Source organism: Agelaius phoeniceus (assembly GCF_051311805.1).
Source record: "Agelaius phoeniceus isolate bAgePho1 chromosome W unlocalized genomic scaffold, bAgePho1.hap1 SUPER_W_unloc_2, whole genome shotgun sequence".
NCBI classification, from domain to species: Eukaryota; Metazoa; Chordata; class Aves; order Passeriformes; family Icteridae; genus Agelaius; species Agelaius phoeniceus.
In genome coordinates, this window is record NW_027509867.1 from 6,112,408 (window position 1) to 6,139,758 (window position 27,351).

A 27,351-nucleotide genomic window follows, 5' to 3' on the forward strand; every position below is an offset into this window, starting at 1 on the left:
GGTGTTGATAAGGCTGTCCTTGAAATGAGTCCCATTGTCTGACTCAATCCTCTCAGGGGTGCCATGTCTCCACAGGATTTGCTTTTCAAGGCCCAGGATGGTGTTCCGGGCAATAGCATGAGACACAGGGTGGGTTTCCAACCATCCAGTGGTGGCTTCCACAATGGTCAGCAGGTAGCGCTTGCCCTGGCGTGTCTGAGGCAGTGTGATGGAGTCAATCTGCCAGGCCTCCCCATACTTGTACTTGGACCATCGCCCACCATACCATAGGGGCTTCACTCGCTTGGCCTGCTTGATGGCAGCACACGTCTCACAGTCATGGATAACCTGAGAAATGCTGTCCATGCTTAAATCCACCCCTCGGTCTCTTGCCCACTTAGAGGTGGCATCTCTGCCCTGATGGCCTGAGGCATCATGGGCCCATCGAGCTAGGAATAACTCTCCCTTGTGTTCCCAATCTACGTCTATCTTTGACACCCCTATCTTTGCTGCCTGGTCTACCTGCTCATTGTTTTGGTGTTCCTCATTGGCTCTACTCTTGGAGACATGGGCATCTACATGGTGGACCTTCACAGGTAGCCTCCCTACCCTGGTAGCAATGTCTTTCCACTCTTCAGCAGCCCAAATTGGCTTTCCTCTACGCTGCCAGTTGGGCTCATTCCACCTCTCTAGCCATCCCCACAGAGCATTGGCTACCATCCATGAATCAGTGTAGAGGTAGAGCTTCGGCCACTTCTCTCTTTCTACAATGTCCAGGGCCAGCTGAACAGCTTTGAGTTCTGCAAGTTGACTTGATCCACCTTCTCCTTCAGTGGCCTCTGTGACCTGTCGTGTGGGGCTCCATACGGCTGCTTTCCACTTCCGGTTCATCCCTAAGATGCGACAGGAACCGTCAGTGAAAAGAGCGTAGCGCGTTTCCTCTGGGGGCAGTTGGTTACATGGAGGAGCCTCTTCAGCCCGTGTCACTGCTTCTTGTTCCTCTTCATCAGTCAGACCAAAGTTCTCACCTTCTGGCCAGTTTGTAATTATCTCCATGTGGTGGTTTGACAGGAAATGTGTTTTTTTGGGATGCTATGTTTTGGGCCAATGGATATTCAGGCTTTAATATTGGCATTTAACCTGGCCATTAGGACATTGGATCCGCCTCTGAGAACACGGGGTTAAAAGCAGAGCTCTCCCCTGGGAGGCTCTCTTGGGTTTCCAGTGGGAAAGAGTTCGGGTCTCTGCCCCGGCCCAGCTGCTGGCTGGGCAGGGGGAGGGGAAAGCCATGTGGCCAGGAGAGGTAGGCCTGAGCCCGGGGGTGGAAGGGTGGAAGAGAGAGAGAGAGAGAGACACCGGGAGTTATCGGGCAGCCCCCCCTGAGAGACATAGAGAGAGAGAGAAAGAGCTGCTGCCTGGGACTGTAACCTTGAAACTGGATAAACATGGGCCTGTGCCGGCAGCACGGCTGGGACGGAGAAGAAGGGGGGGTGCAGCCGGCCGCTTGTAGGAGCTTTTAACCCCTTTTTGGAGAATGAGAACTTTACAGAACATTGGCCTCTCCTAGAAGAGAGATAGAATGGGAAATGGAAGAAAGAAATGTGCAAGTGTGAGAGAGGTCTGGGCGAGCAAGAGATAGTAGAAGAGTAGAGAAGAATCCTAGTGGGAAGAGATGATGGAGTGGCTTTTGCTGGACTCTTTTTATACAGCCATGGACAGAACCATGTTCCTTGTGATACAGAGACTGCATCTAGGGGGAGGCAATGCCTCAGAACCAAGAGGGTTCAGTGTTGGTGCCCCTCGGCCCCAGGGGGTGAAAAAATATGGGAGGGACAGGTGTCCCAAAGGAGAGATTGTGGGGACAGGTGTCCCAAAGGAGAGACTGTGCCTTTTTTGGATCGGGACAGAGCATCCTTAAAAAAAGACAACCCTAGAAGCAGCTCTGGTCCGTGTTCAGTGGTGAGAGCACTGGACATGAAAGGAAGAGGTCACAACGGCAGATGTACTCCGGGCGGTGCCACGAGTGACACGGAAACACACGAGGCTTCAGCTGTGTTTCCAGGGGAAGCCCATGGTAAAAGAAGGACTCCTCTCCTCTGGATGAACTGAGGATTGATTGTCTGAAGGGTGGTGCTGGACCGAGAGTTGGTGATTTGGGGAATAGATGTATTGTGTTGGAAATTTGGTGGGGGGAGGAGGAAATGTATTTGTAAGGTTTTCATTTTCCCTGTGTGTGTTCCTTTTTATCTATACTTGTAGTGTGGTTAATAAGGTTTTGTTTTCTTTCTTCCCTAAGTAGGAGCCTGCTTTGCTTATTCCTGGTCACATCTCACAGCAGAAACCAAGGAGAGGGTATCTTCATGGGGGCACTGGCATTGTGCCAGTGTCAAACCATGACACTCACCTATTTTCCAAACACTGGAATGGGCTCTCTGCTTTTGTTTTTATGAAAAAAAAAAAAAAACCCATCCCTCTTCTCTAGGCACAAATATTTTAAATTAGGACTCCGCATTCATAATTTCAAATATCCAAGGGTTGCTCCAAGCAAACCTGCCAGGAAAGACAGGTCAGGCTTGCCTTGGCCTCTGGTGGTTGCCATTCATCAGCTCCTGAAACATGGGGGCTCCGTGGTTTCCTTCCTATGGAGACCAATGTGACACTTGGGAGCCTTGTGAAATGAAGGGGCCATTGTGACACTGCAGAGCACCATGGATCCATGGGACCATTGTGATACTGCGGAGCCTCATGGAACCAAGGACATCCCTGTGGCTCTGCTGGGCCGCATGGTCCCAAGGGGCCAGAGCAAATCAGCAATGTGGGAGTTAGCCCAGCTGTAACTCAGAGTGAGACAGATTTAACTCTGAAAGAATTGGGGATGAGTTTCAAGCCCTGGGAATCATTTGTTTAACTTAGGGTGAGCTTGAGAGTTCCCCCATAAGCCTTTAGTGTTGCTATGCTAACTTGTCCACGTTCTACTCCCCTATTGGTTACTTGTTTCCCCTATTGGGTTATTGTTCCAGAGTGTTCTACCCTCAAGTGTACATGTTGTTTCTTCCCCTTTGTCTCGGGTCTTTGGATCCTGCCCCTCATACTGTTCTCGACTTCTCCATGTTTATTATTTTTCACCCTGTCATTAAAGTTCCTTTTAAACAACTCCATTGATCCTGCCCCTTTTCATTTTTGCCACCCTCGCCGTGAAGTCAGGGAACCAGAGAGGTTTGTCACAGCCACCTTCACTGTGATCTTTGGCGCCCAAACAGGGACCATGACACTCAGGGCTCCTTGTGTCAGTCACGTCAGCTGGGGTTGGCTGATGGATAGGCCAGCGCTCCCCGGGATTTTGGATTGTGCCCGGCCCAGCGGATTCATCGTTGCTTTGAGGGACCTTGCCCAGGATCGGCAGGGACAACGAAGGTTTCACCTGCATAGGATTGCCGGTGGGTTTGGGGAAATGCAAGACATTTATTGCCCATTTTGCCACTGTGTTTGTACAATAAGCACCCATGTCCCATAATTGATTTGGGGTCCTCCGGTGGCTCTTCCCCATAAGGCAGAGAAAGAGAAAAATGGGAAGCCAGATGTCCAAAGTAGAAAGAAGCATATATGGATGCTTTAAGTAATTCTCACTGATCATGACCAAATATTTTCAAAGAAGAAATTAAAATCAATTATGAGGTGGATCATTAAAAATTTTCCAGAGGCCTTTCCTGATGAAATCCATACCACTGAATTTTGGGACTCATGAGAGTTAACTGTACAACTTTCAATCAAAAGGGACCCCATTTCAGCCCCCATGCTCCCCATCTACCACACCACCCTTCACCAGAAAGCAGTGGGTTGAAAACTCAATCCGTTGGTCACTCCTAACCCGGGACCTCCCCTCAAACCTGCCTTTCTCAGACCTTCCACGATGGTCCAAGATGGCAACGGCCATGCTGTCTTGGAGCATCATGCCCTGGAGACTCAAGATGGAAGGAGCCTGAATGTGGCTCGGGAGCCCAACCATCCTCCCTCCATCTTGGCTCCTCCACTTCCTGCTATCACAGCCTTCTCTTCCACCCTGAACGAACCTCCAGACTCCACCCCCACAACTGCGGGTCACGCCCCCACTGTCAATCATTCCACCTCCACCCTGGGCCATGCTCCAGAAGACCAGCCTGGAAGTCCGCCATCCTAAATCAAGGCCCTTTCTCCCCAACACCTGACAAAATGGCAGCGCCCTTTGCCTCACCCTCTGGCAACAATATAACCCCATGGTCAACGATACTAAGCCCAACTGTCACACTATTTCTAATCTGAATGTTTTTGCTCCAAGTTATTCTTCCTCCCCAGAAGACAGTTTGGATTCCCCAGAGCCACCTCGCCCCTCAATCCCAGAATATCCCTGTGAAAGGAAGAAGACCTGCAAATAGTCTCGAAATTACTTATTGCCCCCGTATGTTATGAAAGAAGGAGGCAGAATCCCAGGTATCAACCATTGGTTTACGGGGAAATCAAGGATCTGTGTAGGGCAGCTAAAGATCATAGGAAGGACTTACCTTGTTTTAATGGCCTAATGAGGGCCATGTTTACAGCACATGTCTTAACCCCCTATGATTTAAAATATATTATGACCATGTTGTTGTCACCTACAGAATACACCCTGTGGGAAGGGGGATGGAAGTGTTTACTAAATCAATTAATAGCAGACTATGCTAATAATGAGGCAAGGGTGGAATTGACAATCAACCATCTAGCTGGAGAAGGACAACACAGCCTACCAGATGATCAAGCAGCAGGTATCCCCAGAGAAGTATTGGATGATATCAAAGAGATGGCATTGAAAACTTTAATCCAGGTGTCAGATGGTAGCACCCCCAATTTGGACTACCTTGGGTGGCTGCAGCTAAAGCTTTAGGACAATCAGACCATCCTGGGTGCCTGTTAAGTAAGCAAACCAATGCTGCCTCCCTCACATTGAGTGGCTGCTCTCAGACACAGAGACCATCAGACACGCCACCTTGCAGAACAGCGATAGAGTTTTTACTCTGGGCACATGGGCATGGCTGTGTAGACTCTGAGGGCATGTGCTGCATGAACCTCTCCAGCCACAGCGAGTCAATCCACAAGAGCATTCAGGTACTGAAGGAAGGGTTCAAGAAGCTTCAAGTGGAAAACAAAGACTGGTTCAATAAACTCTTCCAATCCAAGGGACTAAAGGGTTGGATGATGTCGAGCTGAAACAGAACTTATAATTCTCTTATTGGTTGTTGTTGTATTGTTAATTGTCCCATATTTATTTGGATGCTTTTAGAAAGTCTTACAAAATACTTTCAGTTCCATCTTTGTGTTAAAACAGAAAGGGGGAAGATACCCAACAAAGGCTACTCATGGACTCCTTGGAGGAGAGAATTGGAGGCCAGGATGGCCCAAAAACCTCCCAGAGACTCAGTGTGGGAAGGAAAATCCTTAAAAGTACCTAAAAGTATTCTTAAATCCATAAAGTACCTGAAAAACCTTGAGTATCTCAAGGCATTAATGAGCCCCACTGAGTGTGAGTACAAAGCTCTCCAGGGACTCGTTAAAGCAGATAATTGGGGCCATGATTGCACAAACCTCTCACAGAGTCTGTATCAAAAGGGAAACACCAAGGACCTTAAAATAACTCAAGTACCCTGAAACATTAATGATCCCCACTGAGTGTTGTTACTGACAAGGGCTCTCCAGGGACTAATTACAGCAGATAATTGGAGGCCACGATTGCACAAAGCTCTCAGAGAGTCCAAGGCAAAAGCCAAAGCCAAAGTCCTTTGAAAAACCTGCAGTCCCTGCAGGGAGCATGAAGGAGTCCCCAGGGCCATTGCTGAGCAAGGCTCCCCAGGGACTCCTTGCAGCAGATCCTTGAGGCCACTGGGATGTGGGCTAGGGGGGGATGCTGAGGGCAGCACAAGGGGCTGACAGTGCCCAGCCTGGCTGGGGCTGTGCCAGGAGGCCCCAGGGCCTCAGGACAAGGTGTCTCCTCCCAGCCCTTGCTGGCACAGACCCTGCTGTGCCCCAGGGCACCAAGACTTGGCTTCTCTTTGTCCCCACCTGTCATCACTGCCTGCAGTTCTCTGCTCTGCCTGGGGCCTGGGGACACTTGCTCAGTCCTGTCCCTCGGTGGGACCAATTAAAAGTCCAAGAAAGTTTGGAGTTGGATTCTGCCTTGGAGTTCTGGAGAGGTTTCTTCAGCTCCCTCTCAGGGACTGATGTTCAGGGCCTGAGCACAAAGCCCCAGAGGCTGATTAAAGTCCTTGTGCTGTGTCTGTGCTGCTGAGCTGGGCTGGGCTCCTGGCACAGAGGCAGCTCCTGCTGACCAAGAAGAGCTTCAAAAGCACATTTCTCTGGATGAGCAGCTCTTCTGCCAGCCCAGCAGGGCTGGGGCACTGCCTGCAGCCAGCCCGGGCACAGCCCAGAGGCACAGAGAGCTTCAGTCAGTCAGGGCTGGGAAGGGGCTGAGAAGTGCCTGGGGCACAATCACTGCCAGCCCTTGGCACAGGAACCTCTGGCTGCAGGACAGTGCAGCTGCAGCTCCTGGAGCCATCTCCTGCAGCTGGAACATGCCAATGCCTGCAGAGCCTGTGAGTACATTCTCTGCTTGTCTCTTGTGCAGAGCAGCCAGGGGTGCCCAGGGCTGTCCTGCAGAGCAGGGTCCTGCAGCCCAGGGCGCTGTGCTGGGGCAGGGACTCTGCTGCCTGCCAGGGACAGCTCTCAGCCAGCCCTGGCAGCTGCTCCCAGCACTGGGGGACAAGATCTGGGTGGCAGGAGACAGCTGGTGAGGCTTGGGAGTGTTCTCCTTGTGTGGGGAGGATGCTGCATTGTTCAGGAGTGCTTCCAGCATGGCATTTAACTGCAGAACATTTTCAGGTAGATTATACAGGGAGCACAGTAAGGCAGGGGCTGCATAAAAGGGAAAATCCTGCTTTTTATTTTACTGCTCTGGGTTGCCTGGATGTGAAATAGCACATAGATATTCATCTCTGATTTCAGGCAGTAAAAAATAAAAACCATTTCTCTTATATCTGAATAAACTGGGCAGTTACTGAGATGAGCACAGGGTCCCTTAAGGCAACATCTGTTTTGCTTTTCCAGCCTCCTCAGGGTTGCTCTGACGTTGCCATTAGAGCCTGCAGAGCCAGAGCTGCCCCTGGGCAGTGCCTGAGCTGGGAGGGCTCTGCAGGGCAGAGCTGAGCCCCCAGGGCTGGGCTGGGCTCTGGCAGCACTGGCAGGGCCCAGCCCTGGGCACAGGGAAGCAGCTGCTGGCAGGGACAGCTCCAGGCAGCAGTGCCCTGGGCAGGCAGTGGGGGGAAAGTGCCCCCAGCCTGTGCTGGGATATTTCAAGTCCTCTCCAAACCCAACTATTCCATGATTACTTTTTTTACAGATCCCCATGCCAAGACAGAACAAATGTCCAACAGCAGCTGCATCAGGCACTTCCTGCTGCTGGCATTGGCAGACACGTGGCAGCTGCAGCTCCTGCACTTCTGCCTCTTGCTGGGCATCTCCCTGGCTGCCCTCCTGGGCAACGGCCTCATCATCAGCGCCGTAGCCTGCGGCCACCACCTGCACACGCCCATGTTCTTCTTCCTGCTCAACCTGGCCCTCGCTGACCTGGGCTCCATCTGCACCACTGTCCCCAAAGCCATGCACAATTCCCTCTGGGACACCAGCAACATCTCCTACACTGCATGTGCTGCACAGCTCTTTTTCTTTATGTTCTTCATCTCAGCAGAGTTTTGCCTCCTGACCATCATGTGCTACGACCGCTACGTGTCCATCTGCAAACCCCTGCACTACGGGACCCTCCTGGGCAGCAGAGCTTGTGCCCACATGGCAGCAGCTGCCTGGGCCAGTGCCTTTCTCTATTCACTGCTGCACACGGCCAATACATTTTCCCTGCCCCTGTGCCATGGCAATGCCCTGGGCCAGTTCTTCTGTGAAATCCCACAGATCCTCAAACTCTCCTGCTCTAAATCCTATCTCAGGGAACTTGGGCTTCTTGGTGTTAGTACCTGTTTAGGACTCGGATGTTTTGTGTTCATTGTTTTCTCCTATGTGCAGATCTTCAGGGCCGTGCTGAGGATCCCCTCTGAGCAGGGACGGCACAAAGCCTTTTCCACCTGCCTCCCTCACCTGGCTGTGCTCTCCCTGTTTGTAAGCACTGCATTGTTTGCCTACCTGAAGCCCCCCTCCATCTTCTCCCCATCCCTGGATCTGGCCCTGTCAGTTCTGTACTCGGTGGTGCCTCCAGCCCTGAACCCCCTCATCTACAGCCTGAGGAACCAGGAGCTCAAGGCTGCAGTGTGGAGACTGATGACTGGATGGTTTCACAAATATTAAACTGCTGGACAGTTTCTCTAAATCAATTGAAATAAAAGTCATCTTCTATACTTCCTTTTAGTTTGATTCTGGGGTTTTTTTCCTTTGGTTTAGGTTTTCCATATTGTCCACAGAGAAATGTCACTTTTTGTGCTATTTCTCATTCTCTTTCTCTCCACCTTCCCTGTGGCCACAGACTGTGTCAATGAGGGGCTGCACTCTTGGTGGCTTTAAAGTAACTAAAGGATGTCCCAGCAGAGTTTTCTGCAGAGATGCCCTTGTGTTGCCTTCTCTGGAGCTGCAGCAGCAATGTCTGTGTGCAGAGCTGGGGCAGATCAGTGCTGGCCCAGCAGCTGTGCCCAGCAGCAGCAGCAGCAGCAGCACTTGGTGTTGCCAGTGCTGCTGCCGTGGCCCTGCCCCGCTGCCCTGGTGGCCCTGGTGTTGCTGCAGGGCCTGAGTGCTCTCGGGGCCGGGCACAGCCCTGGGGGTGGCAGTGCCGGGGCTGCAGCAGGGACAGGCCATGGGCACTGCTGGGGCAGCGCTGACGCCTCAGGCCAGGCCCTGGGGGCTCCAGGCTCCTTGCCCAGGCTCTCTCAAGAACACGGCCAGGCCAATGCTCAGCACAGAAACCCCCGTCAGCAGCCCCAGGCTGGCTGTGGGCAGGCTGGGGGCAAACAGCATGGCTGGGGCTCTGCAAGGGCCCTGGGCCAGACGGGAAGGAGCAGCAGAGCAGGGGCTGATCCATGCCCAGTGCGCTGCACAGCCCAGGGCAGCGTCCCAGAGCGTCCTCATGCAGCTGCCAACAACATCCCCCCTCTGCAGCCCTGGCCTCTCCCCCAGCTCACACAGGTGCCCCATCCTTGCAGGCACAGACACGGCAGCACTGCCTCAGCAGCCCCTGTTTGCATTGCACACAGCAGGGCCAGCACCCCCATGCTGTTGCTGTGGGGACATGAACCTGAGGGAGCACAAATGCCATCAGCCCCTGGGGCCAGCAAGGCCTGCGGGACACCAGGGAAACCACTCAGCTTTGTCCTGGCCTCTGCACTCAGCCAGAAAGTTTGTTCCCATCAGCTGGGAGTTTCCTGTGCCACTGCAGACGCTGTTGCTCAGAGCCAGGGCTGCCTGGCAGCCACCCCCAAACTGCCCTGAGCATTTCCTTTGTGCCACCTTTGCTTTCTTTACTCTTCCTGGTATATATTTCTTTCTAATGCCCACCCCAAGGGGTCTAGAACTGGACACAGCACTCGAGGTGCTGCCCAAGCAGTGCCCAGCACAGGGGAAGAATCCCTGCCCTGCTCCTGCTGGCCACACCATTCCTGATCCAGGCCAGGAGCCATTGGCCTTCTTGCCCACCTGGGCACACTGCTGCCTCATGTCCAGCCTGCTGTCCACCAGTCCCTGCAGCTCCCTTTCTGCCTGGCTGCTCTCCAACCACTCTGTCCCCAGCCTGTAGTGCTGCTGGGGTTGTTGTGGCCTGTCATGGTTTGACACTGGAACAATGCCAGTGCCCCCATGAGAATATCCTCTCCCATGTTTCTGCTGTGAGATGTGACCAGGAATAAGCAAAGCAGGCTCCCACTTAGAAAAAAAAAATTATTAACTAAACTACATGGGAAAGGGAAAAAAAGAAACACACAAGGAAAATGAAAAGTTCACAAATAGATGTCCTCCTCCTCCCCACCAAATTTCCAATACATCCATCCCTCAGATCACCAACTCTCAGTCCATCACCACCCTTCAGATAATCAATTCTCAGTTCATCAAGAGGAGAGGAGTCCTTCTTGTACCATAGGCTTCCCCTGGAAACACAGTTGCGACCTCGTGTGTTTCCTGTGACTCGTGGCACCGCCCAGAGAACATTTGCCATCGTGACCTCTTCCTTCCATGCCCAGTGCTCTCACCACTGCACATGGACCAGAGTTGCTTCTAGCGTCGTCCTTTTAAGGATGCTTTGTCCTGTTCCAAAAAGAGCACAGTCTCACCTTTGGGACACCTGTCCCACCCAAATTCACCCCCTGGGGCTGAGGGGTACCAACACTGAACCCTCTTGGCTCCAAGCCATTGCCTCCCCCTGGATGCAGTCTCTGTATCACAAGGAACATGGTTCTGTCCCATGGCTATACATGAAAAGTCCAGCTAAAGCCACTCCATAATCTCTTCCAATCTAAGATTCTTCTCCACTTCTCTGGTGGCCCATTTCCTCTTATCTCATCTCTATCTGTCTTCTCATTCAACACCAGGAGGATCAGTGTTTGTAAAGTTTCCATCATTCAAGAAAAGGGTTAAAAATCTCAGGCTCTGCCTGTCCAGAACTCCCACACTGCCCTTCTCACTGCACTGCCCCCCGCCCCCATCCCCCGCCCCCATCCCCGCCTTCTTCTTCTCAGCTGGCTGCTATCAAATTTCAAGGTGGCACAGGCACAGGCACCAGCTCTCTCTCTCTCTCTCTCTCCTGGGGGCGGGGGGTGTCCCCAGCCTGTACTGCTGCAGGACCCGGCACTTGGACTTGTTAAACCTCACATTGCTGGATTTGGGCCCTGGATCCAGCCTGTCCAGGGCCCTGTGCAGAGCCCTCCCACCCTCCAGCAGATCCACACTCCCAGCCAACTTAAGTGTCACCATGGTTCCATGAGGCCCCAGAGTGTTCCAATGGTCTCCATGATCCATGAGGCCTCCCAGTGTCACAATGTCCCTTTGGTTCCATGGGACCCCTTGGTGTCACAAAGTCCCTTGGTTCCTTGGGCCCTGCAGTGTCACAATGGATCCTTGGTTCCATGAGGTCTGGCAGTGCAGCAATGCTCTCCTTGGTTCCACAGTGTCACAATGGCCTCTTGGTCCCAAGGGCCCCCACGGTGTCAAACATGTTTCCTTCATTCCAGGAGTCCCTGAGGGGCAGCCCTGGCCCCTTGGTTCCATGGGGCTCTGCAGTGTCACAATGGCCCCATCATGACACCAGGTCCTGCTGTGTCACCATGCTCTGCATGGTTCCACAGGGCCCTGCAGGGTCTCAGTGGCCTCTCGGTTCCACGAGGCCTCAGAGTGCCACAATGAATTCCTTGGTGCTGCTGTGTCACAATGGAGCCCTGGTGACACAAGATCCTGCAGTGTCACCGGGGACTCTTGGTTCCATGGGGCACCACAGTGTCACAATTGTTCCCTCAGTTCCCAGAGTCCTTGCAATGCAGCAATGGCTCCTTGATTTCATTGTCCCTAGGCTCCCCCAAGGGTCTCCTTGGCTCTGCAGTGGCACAATGGCCCCTTGGTTCCACAAGGCCCTGCAGTGTCACAGTGGCCTCTGTGGTTCCAGCAGGACCCAGACTGTCACCATGGACTCCTTGCTTCCATCCAGCCCCACAGTGTCACCATGGCCCCTTGGCTCTGGGCTGCCATGTCGCACACAGTGTCACCATGGTCCTCTTGGTGCCACCAGGCCCCGCAGTGTCACAATGGCCCCTTGCTTCCCCAGGGCCCTGCAGTGTAACAATCATCAGAGAATCAACCAGGCTGGAAATGACCTTGGAGAGCATCAAGTCCAACCTGGCACCCAAAACCACCTTGTCACCCAGGCTATGGCACTGAGTGCCACATCCAGTCTTTCCTTAAGCACTTCCAGGGATGGTGACTCACCCACCTCCCTGAGCAGCCCATTCCAATGCCCAATCACCCTTTGTGTGGAGAATATTTCCTAATATCCAGCCTAAACATCCCCTGGTGCAGGTGAAGGCTGTGTCCTCTTGTCCTGTCGCTGTTCCCTGGGAAAAGAGCCCGACCCCCACCTGGCTGCACCCTCCTTTCAGGGAGTTGTAGAGAGTGATGAGGTCTCCCCTGAGCCTCCTCTTCTCCAGGATAAACAACCCCAGCTCCCTCAGCTGCTACTCACAGGACTTGTGCTCCAGACCCCTGACCAGCCTTGTTTACCTTCTCTGGACACGCTCCAGCCCCTCCATGTCCTTCCTAAATTGGGGGCCCAGAATTGGACACAGCACTCGAGGAGCTGCCCAAGCAGTGCTGAGCACAGGGCAACAATCACTACCCTGTCCCTGCTGGCCACACCATTCCTGATCCATAGGAGTGCCAGGGGCTGGATAGGGGAAATGGTGGGGAGAGTGGGGGGGACAAAGTGTGATTGATTGTCAGCCATAAAGGGTCTTGATTTTCATATCTCTCCACACTGCATTAGCAGTTGCTAGGGGTCAATATCAATTGGATGTTGATATATTGGATTGATGATATCAAGATATAAAAAGGAAAAGAAAACTGGACAAAACAGTCCTCTTTGAAATTTTTTCATCATATTATATTCACTTTCAACAAATTACTGAAATCTGTCTATTTAACCAGAGAAGAATTGAAAACTTAAGTTAATCCCAAGGACTTTTTTTCTCAGGTGTTTTGAGCAAATGTTTATGAGCTTTTCTAACTGAATTCCTGAACTGAGGAGCTCAAGAAAGAAGAGGCCTCTGGAGTAATAAAATTCATCAGCAACCTCCCAGTGGCTGAGGATCCATCCCCATCAGAGCAGCAGTGAACAGAAATGGGCACAGCTTTGTGGCTGCTGTCCCAGCTTTGGCATGGGCCCTGGGCCTGGAGCAGGAGCAGCTCTTGAGGGCCCCAAGGCTGGGGCTCTTGTGCTGCCCTGGGCAGATGGGATGGCAGCAGGGGCTGCAGAGCTCTCAGCACCTCAGCCCCAGGGGAGCAGGGCAGCCAGGGAGCCTCCTTTGGCCTTGGCCAAGCACCTTCCCCCATGGCTGGGGCTGAGTCCTGTGGCAGCTGCAGCTGCTGCTGTGCCCTTGGCAGGGGCTGAGGCCGTGGGGCCAGTGCCCAGAGCAGCCTGGCCTGAGCAGAGCTGTGGGGCCAGAGCCGGCTGGGCTGGGCTGGGCTCAGAGAGGCCCTTGGTGCTGCCCAGAGCTCAGAGCAGCTGGCAGAGCTTGCAGAGAGCAGGGCTGGGCTCAGAGAGCCTGGCCCAGAAACCATCAGTGTCCATCTCAGCCTGGCTGAGCGTGCAGGGGCAGGACTCAGGCCAGGCCTTGTGGGGCAGGGCCAGCGCCTGTGCAAGGCATTGCAAACAGGCAAGTGGCCCAGAGAGGAGGCTGCTCTGTGCCCTTGGTGGCATGGACAGAGCAGGGAGGGGGCCCAGGACATTTGTCAGTGCCAGCGTCTGTGCCCATGCGTTGGCAGCCCTGGCTGCTGAGCCCAGCTTTGGCCTGGGCTGAGTTTGGCTGTGGCCCAGCTCCATCCTCCTGCGGGGCTCAGGGCCTGTTCCCGGCCATGGCCAGCCCTGGCTGCCTCTCTGCTGGCCCAGAGGCCGGCAGAGCCCGGGGCAGGGCTGTCTGTGCAGCCCCACAGGTGCCACGGGCTCTGCAGGAGCTGGCAGAGGCTGCCCAGCAGGGAGGCCATGGGGCACAGAGCCCCAAGGCTGCTGTGGGCACCACGGCACAGGGGCCGTTCCCAGCCGCAATGCTCCTGGCCTGGGCTGGGCCTGCACAGGGGCTGGGCCACCATGGCTGGGCCAGCACAGGGCCACAAAGGGGCCACGCAGCCGCTCACGGGGCTGACAGCAAGGCCAGGCACACACAAGCAATTGCTGAGCATGGCCTGCGCTGGCCAGGCCTGACTGTGCCAAAGGCAGAGCTCAGCTGCCCTTGGGGGCTGCAGCAACACTCCAGAGCCCAAAGAGCCTCCATGGCTGGGCTGGAGACCAAGGCTGCAGCAGGGAAATGCAGGGCTGCTGCGGGATGGGGAGGCCATTGAATTCCAGCACACACCTCAGCTCTCTGATGATCCCAGCACCATGCTGGGCCCTGTTTCAGACTGGAGCAGAGCAGATGTTGAAGGGACAGGAGCCCTGCGGGGCTGTCAGGGACCTGCAGCTTGCAAGGTGCTCTGCTCTCCCTCAGGTGCTCTGGGAGAGATCCAATCCCAGCTGGGCACCTCAGGGCACAAGTGGCACTGCCTGTTCATGGGCACACAGCTGATGTCAGCCTGGAAAGGGGCACAGGTTTTAATACCTGCTAGTTTTATAATATACAAGCAAATCTTTATTATCTGGGTCACTTGAGTACTTTTAAGAAACAGCAAACTTTTCCCAGCAGGAACAGGAATTTCCTTCTTCTACTGATGGCAGAAGAAGAAATACTCATCTTCCCTTCTACCTTTGCCACTGACATTGACTGTAATATTTAATGACCCCACCTCCTTCATGTGTTTCTTGCTCTCCTGTTTAAATGTCCATGTCTAATATCTCTTAATTTAGAGCAACTGGATCTATGTCCTTTCCATCGCTTCCAGATTTTCTCATCCAGGTGCTCTCTGGTCATTCAAGTGCCTCTGAAATGACTGGTTTCATGCTTTGAGCTTCAGCTAGTTTCCAATCTTTCTGAAGTTCAAATATATACCACATTAGTGGTATATATTTGAACTTGACATATTACATATACAACTCCACATAACATATAAACATCCTAACTCTGTTTATATGTATCAGAGAATTACCTTTGCTTATGTCTCTGTCTAAAACTGTTCCTGTAAGAAATTCCTTGGGGATGGTGAACATGTCAGAAGCTGCTGGGACATCCCAGAGAGCTGAGGGAAGAGCTGTGATGGTTATTAAACTGTTCAAATGTTCATCTTCTATTTGTGGGCAAGAAACCTTTCTGTGCCTCTGAGTGTCACCAGGCCCTGAGCCCAAAGGACACAAACCTGATGAGTTGTGGTCCCCACTGCAGGGGCTGCACTTGGACCTTGGCTCTGCACAGGAGAGCTCTTCATCCCCTTTCTCTCTTTTCCTCCCTCTGGGCATGGAGGGAGCTCCTGACTTCAGCCTGCGACTCGTGTGTGCAAAGAGCAAATCTGGGCAGAATCGGGGCAGGGAGACTTTGGGGGGCCTTGAGACCTGTGCTTGGCACAGAAGGTGTTTTCCATTGCTCTGAGACTGTCTGCTGTGCAAAGTGGATTTAATATCCAGCAGAGGAATGACTTTTGCATTTGATGGAGCTGTACCTTCCCTTGGCTTTGTTGGCTGACAAGAAATGAACATCCCTCTGTGTCTCGGGCAGCTCCATCTGCAAAGAAAGCAGGTGGGAGTTGGAGCCAAGGAGCTGAAAGCTGCAGGTGCAGCCTGGGCTGGAGGGAGCTCAGATTTGCACAAGGCTGCTCTGAGTGCCAGGGCTTGGATGGGGGAAATGGTGCGATAGGGGTAGGGACAGAGTCTGATTGATTGTCAGCCATGAAGGGTCTTGATTTTCATATCTATTCAAACTGCACGAGGAGGTACTTGGATTCAGTGTCAATTGGAGATTGCACATATCAATGAATTAACAGGAAAACAAAACTAAACAGGACCTAAAAAATATTTTCTCGCTCTCTTTTTAAATATCATGTATTCAGTTTCAATACACTACTGAGATTACTTAACCACAAAGGATTTGAAAATTAAAATCAAATGATTCCCAGAGGCTTGGCTTGTGCAGGTGCTCTGAATGTTCATGAGCCCTGGGACACTGAATTCCTGCACTGAAGATCTGAAGGCTGAACAAGCCTCTGGAGCAGTGAAATTCAGCAGCAGCCTCCAAGTTGCTGAGGATGTCAGCAGCCCCCAGTGAGGCCATCCCTGCCCAGAGACCGTGGGGGAATGGGCAGACAAGGAGAGCGTCCCTGGGGCTGGGGCAGCACAACTCAGAGGCACCAGCGGCTCCAGCTGGGCAATGGAGTGTGGGATGTGGCTGGGAAAGCCCTGCCTGGGCTGGGCCAAGCAGCACAGACAAGCCCTGACCCCCATCCCCCAAACAACTCTCTCAAGGAGACATTTACAAGGAATTTACAGTTGTTTGTATCCTCTGAGTTGGATGTGCTGGAGAAATACCAAGAAGGGATTGTCAGGGGCTCAAAGCAACAAAATAAACTTTACTGGCAAATTTAGGAAATCAGAGAAACTTTGGCAAAATGTTAAATACAATATCCAATCAACAAAAAACACTTCTCAAACCATTAACTTGGCCCTTCAACTTCACCAAGTTTTCGCCTGTTCTATTTAAAGTTAATCAAAATTTGCAAGAAGACAGAAGCAGAAGAAGAAGACACAGAGAGAAAGACAAAAAACCAAAAAATTAGAGAAGCACACACACAGCTACCAACTCCTGGATTCCAGCAGTGTTCCGCTGGAAATTCCAACAGGAGGTAGAATCAAGATGTGTTCTTGCCTTGTGCTCAGCCTTCAATACCCCTTGGTCTCCCTGGGCCCTTCCCCCAGGTGGGGCTTGGGCTCATTTGGTCTCTCAGGAGCTGGGCTGGGGCTGCAGAGGTGGCTGTGGAGCATTGCCTGTGCTGTGCCAGGGCCTGGCAGCCACTGCTGGGCTGGGATAGAGGCTCTGGGGGGATTGGGGTTCCAGGGCAGGGCAAGGCTGGACCTGCCCCTTCCTCCCCCAGACGTGAAATGATTGTTTTGAGCCAACAATCTCCTCCAGTCTGTCACAACAGGCAATTTTGGAGGTGGAACCCAAATTTGGCCATGGGCATCTGGCCAAGAAGGACAGTTCTTTTCCATATGAAGGAAAGCGCAGAGCCCCAGTGTTTAAGCAGCAGATGAGAAGAGAACCTCAACATGCCATGGTAAGCTGGACTAGTCACGTGGTCCCAGGGAGGCCAAACCAGCCAGACCATATTCATTTGGATTTATGGTGGCCCATAATGTCACAATGGTACCTTAATTCCATGGGGTCCAGCAGTGTCAGAACAGACCTTTGGTTTGATTGAGTTCCACAGTGTTGCAAAGAGCCCCAAGTTCCAGAAGGCCTTGCAGCGCCACAATGGTCCCAGTGATTCCATGAGGCCTTGCAGTGTCACAATGATCTCCATGGTTCCCCAGCCCCCACAATGTCACAGGACTCTTCTGTTCCATGAGCCCTGCAATGTCACAATGAACCTTTGGACCCTGGGGGTTTGCAATGTCACAATGGTCTCCTTTGGCTCCACAAGATCACAATGGACCACCGATGACAGGAGGCTCCTCTGTGTCACCCTGGAGCTTTGGTTCCATGCAGCCCTGCAGTGTCACAATGAACCTTTGGTTCAATGGGGTTCCACAATGTCACCATGGCCCCAATGTTCCATGCAGCCCTGCAGTGTCACAAAGGCCTCTTGGTTTCACAAGGCCCCACAGTATCACAATGGTCCTCTTGGTTCTGTGGAGACCCCAGGGTCACAATGGTCTCACTGGTTCCCTAAGGCCTCAATGTGTCACAATGCTTTGCTTATTCCATGGGACCTCATAGTGTCACAATGGTCTCCATGATCTCATGAGTCCCCTCAGTGTCACAATGGTCCCTTGGTTCCATGAGGCTGTCAAGAGTCTTAATGGGGTCTCCATTGCTTCATGAGGCCTTGCAATGTCACAATGAACCTTTGGCTCCATGGCATCTCACAGTGTCACAATGGCCCCTTGGTTCCATGACACCCCAAAGTGTCACAATGGTCTCCACAGTTCCATGAGGCCCCTCAGTGTCACAATGGACCCTTGGTTTGATGCGGCCTCTCAGTGTCACAATGATCCCTACATTTCAAGAAGTCACACAGTGTCAGTACGGTCCCCTTGGTTCCATGAGGCCCAGCAATGCCACGTCACAATGGTCCCTTGGTCTCACAGGGCCCCACAGTGTCACTATGGTCCCTTGGTTCCATGGGCCCTGTGCTGCTGCATTCCCCCCTCCCCTTCTCAGGCTGCCCTGCCAGCTGAGAAATGCTCCTTGGGGCTCGGCCTTGGCCAACAGCCCCTGGGCTCAGCTCCTCTGCAGCTCATCACAAACACTGTCTGCTCCAGGCACTGCTGCTGCCCAACCAGCTCCTGCTTTCTGGAGGAGCAGCCCTGGGAACTGGTTTTGTTCCCTCAGTGGCACAACATCCCTGTTCTCACACTGCCAAAGAAAGCTGTTGGTGCCAGGGGTGGCCAGGATGAACCATTGCTGGGACTGAAGCCCCTCTCTTGGGGCCCTGCAAACAGCACTCCAAAAGGAGCCCTTGGAGCTCTCCTGGGCCAGTGACTCCCTCTGAGTGGGGCCTCTCCCAGCTGGGAACTCTCCCGTTTGCTGCACTCGGGGATCCCCAACAACGACGGAGCCTGGGCCAATCCCCCCACTCCTCCAGGCTCAGCCCTTCACCTGCTGGGGAGATGCCAAAGGATCCACAGGGAGCATTTCCTGCCCTCAGGGGAATTTCTCCCAGGTGCCTTGCACTGACTCTTTGTGTCTGTGTGCACACAGGAGTGCCCGTGCTGGGGAAATGTGGCAGAAATGCTGCTCTCTGAAAGGTTTCAGAGCCTTGGATAGCTGAGTCAGTCAGATATTGAAAGATCAGTAAGGTTAAGTCACAAGGTCTAAGTAAAGTTAAATGCTCCTAAGAGTTGTTCTTTTTCTAAGTTGTTAAGTTTAATTTAAATTATTATCTAAGTTAAGGATTGTTAATTCCTTATTCCTCTGTTAAATTGCAAAGTCATAGATAAGAAGTTAGGTTAAATACTATTAAGTGCTATTCTTCTGCTAAATTGTGAAGTTGATGGTATCAGTTAAAGTTAAGGTATAAGTTAAGTCCTGTAAGGTTTGAGCTCTTTGAACCTTTAGGCCATATTCCTTTTATCCTTGCCCTCACTGTCCTTGTGTCACAGACACACACAGGGACAGTTCTCAGCTCATTTCTGTTTTCCTTGCCTGGATTTGGTTTGGTTTTGTTGTTGCTCTGTTTCCTTGGTGTGCCTGAAGTGTCCAGTCAGGAGCAGAGTGACCCTTGCCAAGGAACTTTGTGCTGCTGTCCCTTAATATTAAATCTGGTTTTTTGCTGATTCCTTGCTGGGGATTTTTTCAGCACTCTCAAGGCCTCGTTGGTACCAGGGTGAAGGAGCCCTGGCCCAGGCTCTGGCCCTGGGGGACATGGGGACGCTGCCGGAGGGTCCCTGTCCCCCTGTGCCACCCCCAGGGCCCCGGCCCCCTGTCCCCGTGTCAGGCTCTGGGGTCGATCTCGTGGAACATCCTCTAGGGGAGGCTGCAGCGCCGGGGGCGGGGGGACTGGGGGGGACGGGGGACAGGGGACCCCGCTGTGCACGAGCAGGGTTGGACTGCTCTGGGGGGAACTGTGAGGGGACACAGTTTAGCTGAACTAGCTAAAGAGCAAAAGCAAGCAGAAGCGAAGCAAGCAAGAGCGAGAGAGCAAAAGCAAAAAGCAAAAGCAGCAAAAGCAAAAGCTGCAGTCTCTGTGTCCCGCCAGGCTGATAAGAAAACTAAAAGAAAACTTTCCCTCTTCAGAGCCGGTCTTAAAGGTACAGAACATAATATCCACCATTAACAGAACACATGAATGGGGATACAAGCATCATAATGTCACCCTAGGACAGTGTTACACAGCCAGCCAGTGATGTCACAACCCACTCTCTTATGTCACAGAGCCACCCTCTATGAACGCAGGATCTGCTCTATGACCTCATACTAGGATGTCACAGACAGCTGTTTGATGTCACAACCCCCTCAGTGATGCCACAAAGCCCTCTCTGTGATGTCATACTGACACTCTGTAAGGTCACAGCACACACTTTGACCTCACAGCCATCTCTATGATGTCACACAACCATGCCATGATGTCACAGCCTTCTCTGTGATGTCACAGAATCCCCACTATGTTGCTGTAGCTGCTCAATGACCTTACACAACAAACTCTGTGATGCCATAGCCCAATTTGTGACCTCACACAGCCCACTCTGTACTGTCACACAGCCCCATGCTGACATCACAGCTGCTCTGTGCCTCCATGACACAGCCACAGAGGTGCTGCTGTGACACAGCCCCCTCTGGGACATGCCACAGCCCCTGCCAGTGCTGAGCCCCTGGGATCTCTGTCTGTGCCCTGCTGGTGTCCCTGAGGGGCCCTGGCAGTGCCCCAGCCCTGCTGGGCTGTGCACAGGAGCTGCTCCTGGCCAGAGCTGTCTCTCTGCAGCTCTGCTGCCCTTGCCAGGAGCTGCCTCTGGGCCAGGAGCCCAGCCCAGCTCAGCAGCACAGACACAGCACAAGGACTTTAATGACCCTCTGGGGCTTTGGTGCTCTTTGTGTCTGCCATGGCCAAAGTGCTGCCCAAGCTGGCTCTGTCAGGGCTGTCTTGCAGCTGCTGCCCATCCCTGTGCCCTGTGCAGCCCAGGCTGTCCTACGGTATCCCTGCCCTGCGCCTCTGTCCCTGCAGGCTGTCGGCATCCCCCGGCTGCCCCACCTGGCTGGGCCCTTCCTTTGCTGACAGCTCTGCCTCCTACCTGCCTCTGCCTGCCCACACAAGGCCTTGGGCTGCTCCAGGCTCCTGCTGGGGGACATGCTGCACCACAGCCCTGCCCTGGCAGGGAAATTCCTTTCTCCTGGTTTCCAGTCTGGACCTCCCCAGGTGCCTTTGGAATTAATTCTTTCTTTCTCTGGCTGTTTTCTACTATGTCAAAAGGATCCACCATCTCTGAAACCACTCTTCAGTCCCTCCCAGGGCTCTCCTCCGATGTCCTCAGTCTCCACCCCACTAAGCACAGAGCTCCTGTGTCCCTATAGAGTGCTCAAGTGCTTGAGGCCAAGAGCACCTGGACAAGAGGGACAGTTCTTTTCTATAGAAAGGAAACCACAGAACCCCAGGGTTTGATGGTAGATGAGAAGCAGTCACCAGAGGCCAAGGCCAGCAAGACCTGTCTGTCCTTGCAGCTTTTGTCTGAAAGCAGTGTTTGGATATATGGGGAGTTTTGGGTGTGGAATTCCATTTCAGCTACGGGTTCCTGGTCTGGAATGACAGTTCTCCATAAGAAGGAAAGGACAGAGCCCCAGTGTTCCAAAGGCTGATTAGAGGCAACCCCAAGGAGGCCAAGGCAGCAAGATCTGTTGTCAGGGAAGAATCCTTGGAGAGACAGAATTTGGGAGGCCAAACCCCACTTTTGTCTATTGGGCTTTGGACAAGAAGGACAGTTCTTTTCCATAGGAAGGAAAGTGCAGAACCCCAGTGCTTCAAAGGGAGATGTGAGCTGGCCATTAGCAAGCCGAGGGAACCTAGATAGTCCTGAAAGCTTTTGTCTGGAGCTCTCCTTGGATTTAAGGAATTCTGGAGGTGAATTCTCAGTTTTGGCCATGGATGCCTGGTCTTGAAAGATGTTTTTTCCTATGAGGAGAAAAGCACAGGCCCCCAGTGTTTTGAAGGCAGATGAGAGGTGGCCCCCAAGAGGCCAAGGGCAGCCAGAGCTGTCTGTCCCTCCAGGTGACCAATGGGAATAATCCTTGGATATAATCAAATTTGGGGGAGGAATCCCAATTTCAGCCATGAACCCCTGGAGGAGAAGGACAATTCTTTCCCACAGGAAGGAAAGCACAGAACTCCAAGGTTTCAGGGGCTGATGAGAAGCAACCCTCAATATGCCAAGGTCAGCTGGACCAGTCAGGCAGCCCCCAGGAGGCCCAGCCAGCCAGACCTGTTCCATGTTCTTGGATTCTTGGGGCCCTCCAGCATCACAATGGCCCCTTGGTTCCACGAGGCTCTGTAGGATCACAACAGATGTTTGTTTCCATGAGGCCCAGCGATATAACAATGGTCTCCTTGGCTCCACAGTGGCACAATGGCCCCTTGCTTCCATGAGGCCTTGCAGTGTCCATGAGGCCTTGCTTGTTTCCATGGGACTGTGCAATGCCACATGGGCCCCTTGGTTCCATGAGGTCGCAGAGTCTCAAAATGGCCCCTTGGTTCTTTTGGGTTCCTGAGGATCACAATGGCCCCTTGGTTCCACCAGGCCTGGATGTGTTACACTGGCCCCTTGCTTCCATGGGGACCTGCAGTGTCACAATGGTCCCTTGCTTCCATGAAACCTTGCAGTTTCACAGTGGCTGCCTTGTTTCTATGACGCCCTGTGGTGTCACAATGGCCCCTTGGTTCCATGGGGACTCAGAGTGCCAGAATGGTCTCATTGGTTCCATGAAGCCCCTCAGTGTCACAATGGTCTCTTTTGGTTCCACAGTATCACAATGGCACCTTGGTTCCGTGAAGCCCTGAAGTAAAGAATGGCCCCTTGGTTCCATTGGGCTCCTCACTGCCACACGAGTTCTCAGTTCCACGGAGCCCTGCAGTGTCACAGTGCTCTCCTTGGTTCCATGGTGCCACACAGGGTCACAAGGGCCCCTCAGCTCTACAAGACCCATAGTGTCACAATGGCCCCTTGCTCCCATGAGGCCGTGCCATGTCACAATGGTCTCATTTGTTCCACGAGGCCCTGCAGCTCCACAATGGCCCTTGAAGTGTCACAATAGTCTCAGCAGGTTCCCCGACTGGATCACAATGGCCTCCTTGGTTCCATGATGCCCCATAGTGTAACAATGGTATCCTTGGTTTCACAGTTAGAATGGTCCCATGGTCTCATGGAGCCCCACAGCCCCTTGTGGAGCCCCACAGGGTCACTGTGATCCCCTTGATTCCATGAGGCCCTGCTGTGCTACAATGGCTCCTTGGTTCTATGAGGCCCTGTGGTGTCACAATGGCCCCTTGGTTCCAGTGGGTCCCTAAGTGTCATATCAGTCTCCTTGGTTCTATGAGGCCCCACAGTGTCACAATGGACTTTTTGTACTGCCAAAACCAGACAACAACAGTGTCCTTGGTTCCATGGTGTCACACTAGACCTTGGTTCCATGGGTACTCACAATGTCAGAAGGGGCTCCTTGGTTCCATGAGGCCCTTCAGAGCCCCTTGATTCAACGAGGCCTCAAAGTGTCATCATGGCCTCCAGGATTCCATGAGGCCTTACAGTGTCATAATGGAACTTTGGTTCCAGGTGTTCCAGCACTGTTCCACGAATCCTTACTTCCATGGGGCCCTGTAGTGTCACAATGGACTCCTTGGTGCCACACAATGTGACAACTGCCCCTTGGCCTGCCAACGCTCCATGGTACCACAATGATTCCTTGCTTCCAAGAGGCCTTGTAGTGTCACAATGGGCCCTTGTTTCAATGAGGCCTTTGGTGTCACTATGGTCTCCATGATTCCATAAGGCCTCATAGTGTCACAACAGACCATTGGTTTCACTGAGACCCGCAGTGTCACTGTGGTCCCCTTGGCTCCACAAGGTCCTGCTGTGTCACAATGGACCTTTGGTTCCATGATGCCCCAGAGTGTCACAATGGTATCCTTGGTTCCTTGGACCCTTCATCCCATGGAGACCCCCAAGGTTCACTGTAGTCCCCTTGATTCCTTGAGGCCGTGCCATTCTATAATGGTCCTTTGATTCCAGTGGGTCCCAAAGTGTCAGAACAGTCTCCATTGTTCCATGAGGCCCCACAAAGTCACTGTGGTCCCCTTGGTTCCACCAGCCCCACAGTGTAAAAATGAACTCTCGGTTCCATGAGGTTTCTCAATCCCAATGGCCTCCTTGGATCTGCAGTGTCACAGTAGCCCCTTGGCTCCATGTGGCCACGCTGTGTCACAATGGCTCATGATTCCATGAGGCCACAGAGTTTAACAACGGACCCTTGGTTCCATAAGGCCTTGCTGTGTCACAATGGATTTCTGGTTCCATGAGCTTTCACACAGCCAACAGCAGTCTCCTTGGTTCTGCAGGGTCACCATGGACCATTTGTTCCATGAGGTTCCATAGCAGAACACGGTCACCTTGGTTCCGTGAGGTTCTGCAGTGTCACAATGGGCCCATGGTTCTACCAGGCCTTGCTGTGTCGGAATGGCCCCATGGTTCCCAGAGGTTTTTCAGTGTCACAATGGTCTCCTTGAATGTACAGTTTCACAATGGGCCATTTTTTCAATGTGGCCCCAATGTGCCAAAATGGATTTTGGTTCCAGGGGGTTCCATGCTGTCACAATGGACCCTTTATTCCATGGGTTTGCTCAGTGTCACAGCTGAATCCTTGGTTCTGTGAGGCCTCACTACTATCAAAGCCAAAATATCAGAATAGGACTCATTAACACTAAATTGCTGTTTAAGAGGGTATCATATATTCAGGCCTGAGATCTAGTTTGGGATAACTCCTAACCCTATGTGGATGTGTAATTCTACCAGCATCACTAAATGTGTATTACAATTTACCCATTACCATAAAATCCACCCCAAGTTCCCAGTTTCAGTCCTTCTTTTTTCTGCCATTACATTCTCGAGCTAGATGTCTTCCTGTCTTCCAACCATCCTTGCTGGGAAAGCAGCCCCTGCATGGCTTGTTCCTGTGCTGAAAGTTCACAGGCACAGTAAAAATTGAATGAACCCTTTTGGTATCAGCCCAAGGCTTTGTGTGGGCAGACAGGGGCAGGCAGGAGGCAGAGCTGTCAGCAAAGGAAGGGCCCAGCCAGGTGGGGCAGCCGGGGGATGCCGACAGCCTGCAGGGACAGAGGCTAAGGGCAGGGACACCGTAGGACAGCCTGGGCTGCACAGGGCACAGGGATGGGCAGCAGCTGCAAGACAGCCCTGACAGAGCCAGCTTGGGCAGCACTTTGGCCATGGCAGACACAAAGAGCACCAAAGCCCCAGAGGGTCATTAAAGTCCTTGTGCTGTGTCTGTGCTGCTGAGCTGGGCTGGGCTCCTGGCCCAGAGGCAGCTCCTGGCAAGGGCAGCAGAGCTGCAGAGAGACAGCTCTGGCCAGGAGCAGCTCCTGTGCACAGCCCAGCAGGGCTGGGGCACTGCCAGGGCCCCTCAGGGACACCAGCAGGGCACAGACAGAGCTCCCAGGGGCTCAGCACTGGCAGGGGCTGTGGCATGTCCCAGAGGGGGCTGTGTCACAGCAGCTCCTCTGTGCCTGTGTCATGGATGCACAGAGCAGCTGTGATGTCAGCAAGGGGCCGTGTGACAGCACAGAGTGGGCTGTGTGAGGTCACAGATTGGGCTATGACATCACAGAGTTCTTTGTGTGAGGTCACTGAGAAGCTAGAGCATCATAGAGGAAACTGTATGACATCATAGAGGGGTTCTGTGACATCACAGAGCAGGCTGTTACATCATGGCATGGCTGTATGGCATCATAGAGCTGGCTGTGAGGTCAGAGTGTATACTGTGACCTTACAAAGTGGCAATATGACATCACAGAGAGGGTTTTGTGATATCATTGAGGGGTTTGTGACATCACACAGCTGTCTGTGACATCACAGAGTACGGTGTGAGGCCATAGAGCAGATCCTGAATTCATAGAGGGTGGCTCTGTGACATCAGAGAGAGCATTGTGACATCACTGGCCAGCTGTGTAACATCATAGAGCAGGCTATGACATCACAGTACAGATTGTGACATCACAGGGTGACTTTCTGACATCACAGAGTCTTCTGTGACATCACAGTGCAGCTGCATGACATTCCAGGGTGACATCCCAGATTTGGCTCTGTGACATCACAGGGGCTGTGTGACATCCCAGGGGCTGTGTGAGGTCACTGGGGAGGTCACTCTGCCCCAGCCCCCCTCACAGTTCCCCCCAGAGCAGTCCAACCCTGCTCGTGCACAGCGGGGTCCCCTGTCCCCCCGGGTCCCCCCGCCCCTGGCGCCTCAGCCTCCCCCAGAGGATGTTCCACGAGATCGACCCCAGAGCCTGAAACGGGGACGGGGGGCCGGGGCCCTGGGGGTGGCACAGGGGGACAGGGACCCCCCAGCAGCATCCCCGTGTCCCCCAGGGCCAGAGCCTGGGCCAGGGCTCCTTCACCCTGGTACCAACGAGGCCTTGAGAGCGCTGAAAAAATCCCCAGCAAAGGAACAGCAAAAACCAGATTTAATATTAAGGGACATCAGCACAAAGTTCCTTGGCAAGAGTCACTCTGCTCCTGACTGGACAATTCAGGCACACCAAGGTAACAAAGCAACAACAAAACCAAACAAAATCCAGGCAATCAAACCAGAAATGAACTGAGAACTGTCCCTGTGTGTGTGTGACACAAGGACAGTGAGGGCAAGGATAAAAGGAATATGGCCCAAAAGCTGTACAGAGTTCAAACTTAACAGGACTTAAGTTACACCTTAACCTTAACTGATACCATCAATTTCACAATTTAGCAAAAGAACAGCACTTAACGCTATTTAACCAAACTTAAAACATATGACTTACCAATTTAACATAAGAATAACATTTACTATTCAACTTAGCTAATAAATTAAATTGAACTTAATACCTTAGGAAAAGAACAACTCTTAGCAGCATTTAACTTTACTTAGACCTTGTGATTTAACCTTACCTCAAGGCCTGACTGACTCAGCTATCCAGGGCACTCAAACCCCTCAGAGAGCAGCATTTCTGCCACATTTCCCCAGCACGGGCACTCCTGTGTGCACACAGACACAAAGAGTCAGTGCAAGGCACCTGGGAGAAATTCCCCTGAGGGCAGGAAATGCTCCCTGTGGATCCTTTGGCATCTCCCCAGCAGGTGAAGGGTTGAGCCTGGAGGAGTGGGGGGATCAGCCCAGGCTCCGTCATTGTTGGGGATCCCCGAGTGCAGCAAACGGGAGAGTTCCCGGCTGGGAGAGGCCCCACTCAGAGGGAGTCGCTGGCCCAGGAGAGCTCCAAGGGCTCCTTTTGGAGCGCTGTTTGCAGGGCCCCAAGAGAGGGGCTTCAGTCCCAGCAATGGTTCATCCTGGCCACACTTGGCACCAACAGCTTTCTTTGGCAGGGTGAGAACAGGGATGTTGTGCCACGGAGGGAACAAAAGCAGTTCCCAGGGCTGCTCCTCCAGAAAGCAGGAGCTGGTTGGGCAGCAGCAGTGCCTGGAGCAGACAGTGTTTGTGATGAGCTGCAGAGGAGCCGAGCCCAGGGGCTGTTGGCCAAGGCCAAGCCCTAAGGAGCATTTCTCAGCTGGCAGGGTGGCCTGAGAAGGGGAGGGGGGAATGCAGCAGCACAGGGCCCATGGAATCAAGGGACCGTTGTGACACTGTGGGGCCCTGTGAGACCAAGGGACCATTGTGACACTGTGGGGTCTCATGGAATCATGGAGAGCACTGTGACATTGCTGGGCCTCATGGAACCAAAGGGGCTGTACTGACGCTGTGTGGCTCCAAGGAATGGAGGGATCATTGTGACACT

The 27,351-nt window shown here is 53.0% G+C and overlaps 1 protein-coding gene across 1 annotated transcript; it reads left to right on the forward strand.

The window, feature by feature from the left end:
* The first annotated feature begins 7,404 nt into the window (after positions 1 to 7,404).
* LOC143692681 (olfactory receptor 14I1-like) lies at positions 7,405 to 8,337 on the forward strand. The gene has a single exon (XM_077172926.1). The coding sequence runs from the start codon at positions 7,405 to 7,407 to the stop codon at positions 8,335 to 8,337; it is 933 nt and encodes a 310-aa protein (XP_077029041.1).
* The last annotated feature ends 19,014 nt before the right edge of the window (positions 8,338 to 27,351 follow it).

Coding starts and splice junctions, on each gene's coding strand:
- LOC143692681 (XM_077172926.1), top strand. CDS start 7,405: ATGTCCAACAGCAGCTGCATCAGGCACTTCCTGCTGCTGGCATTGGCA.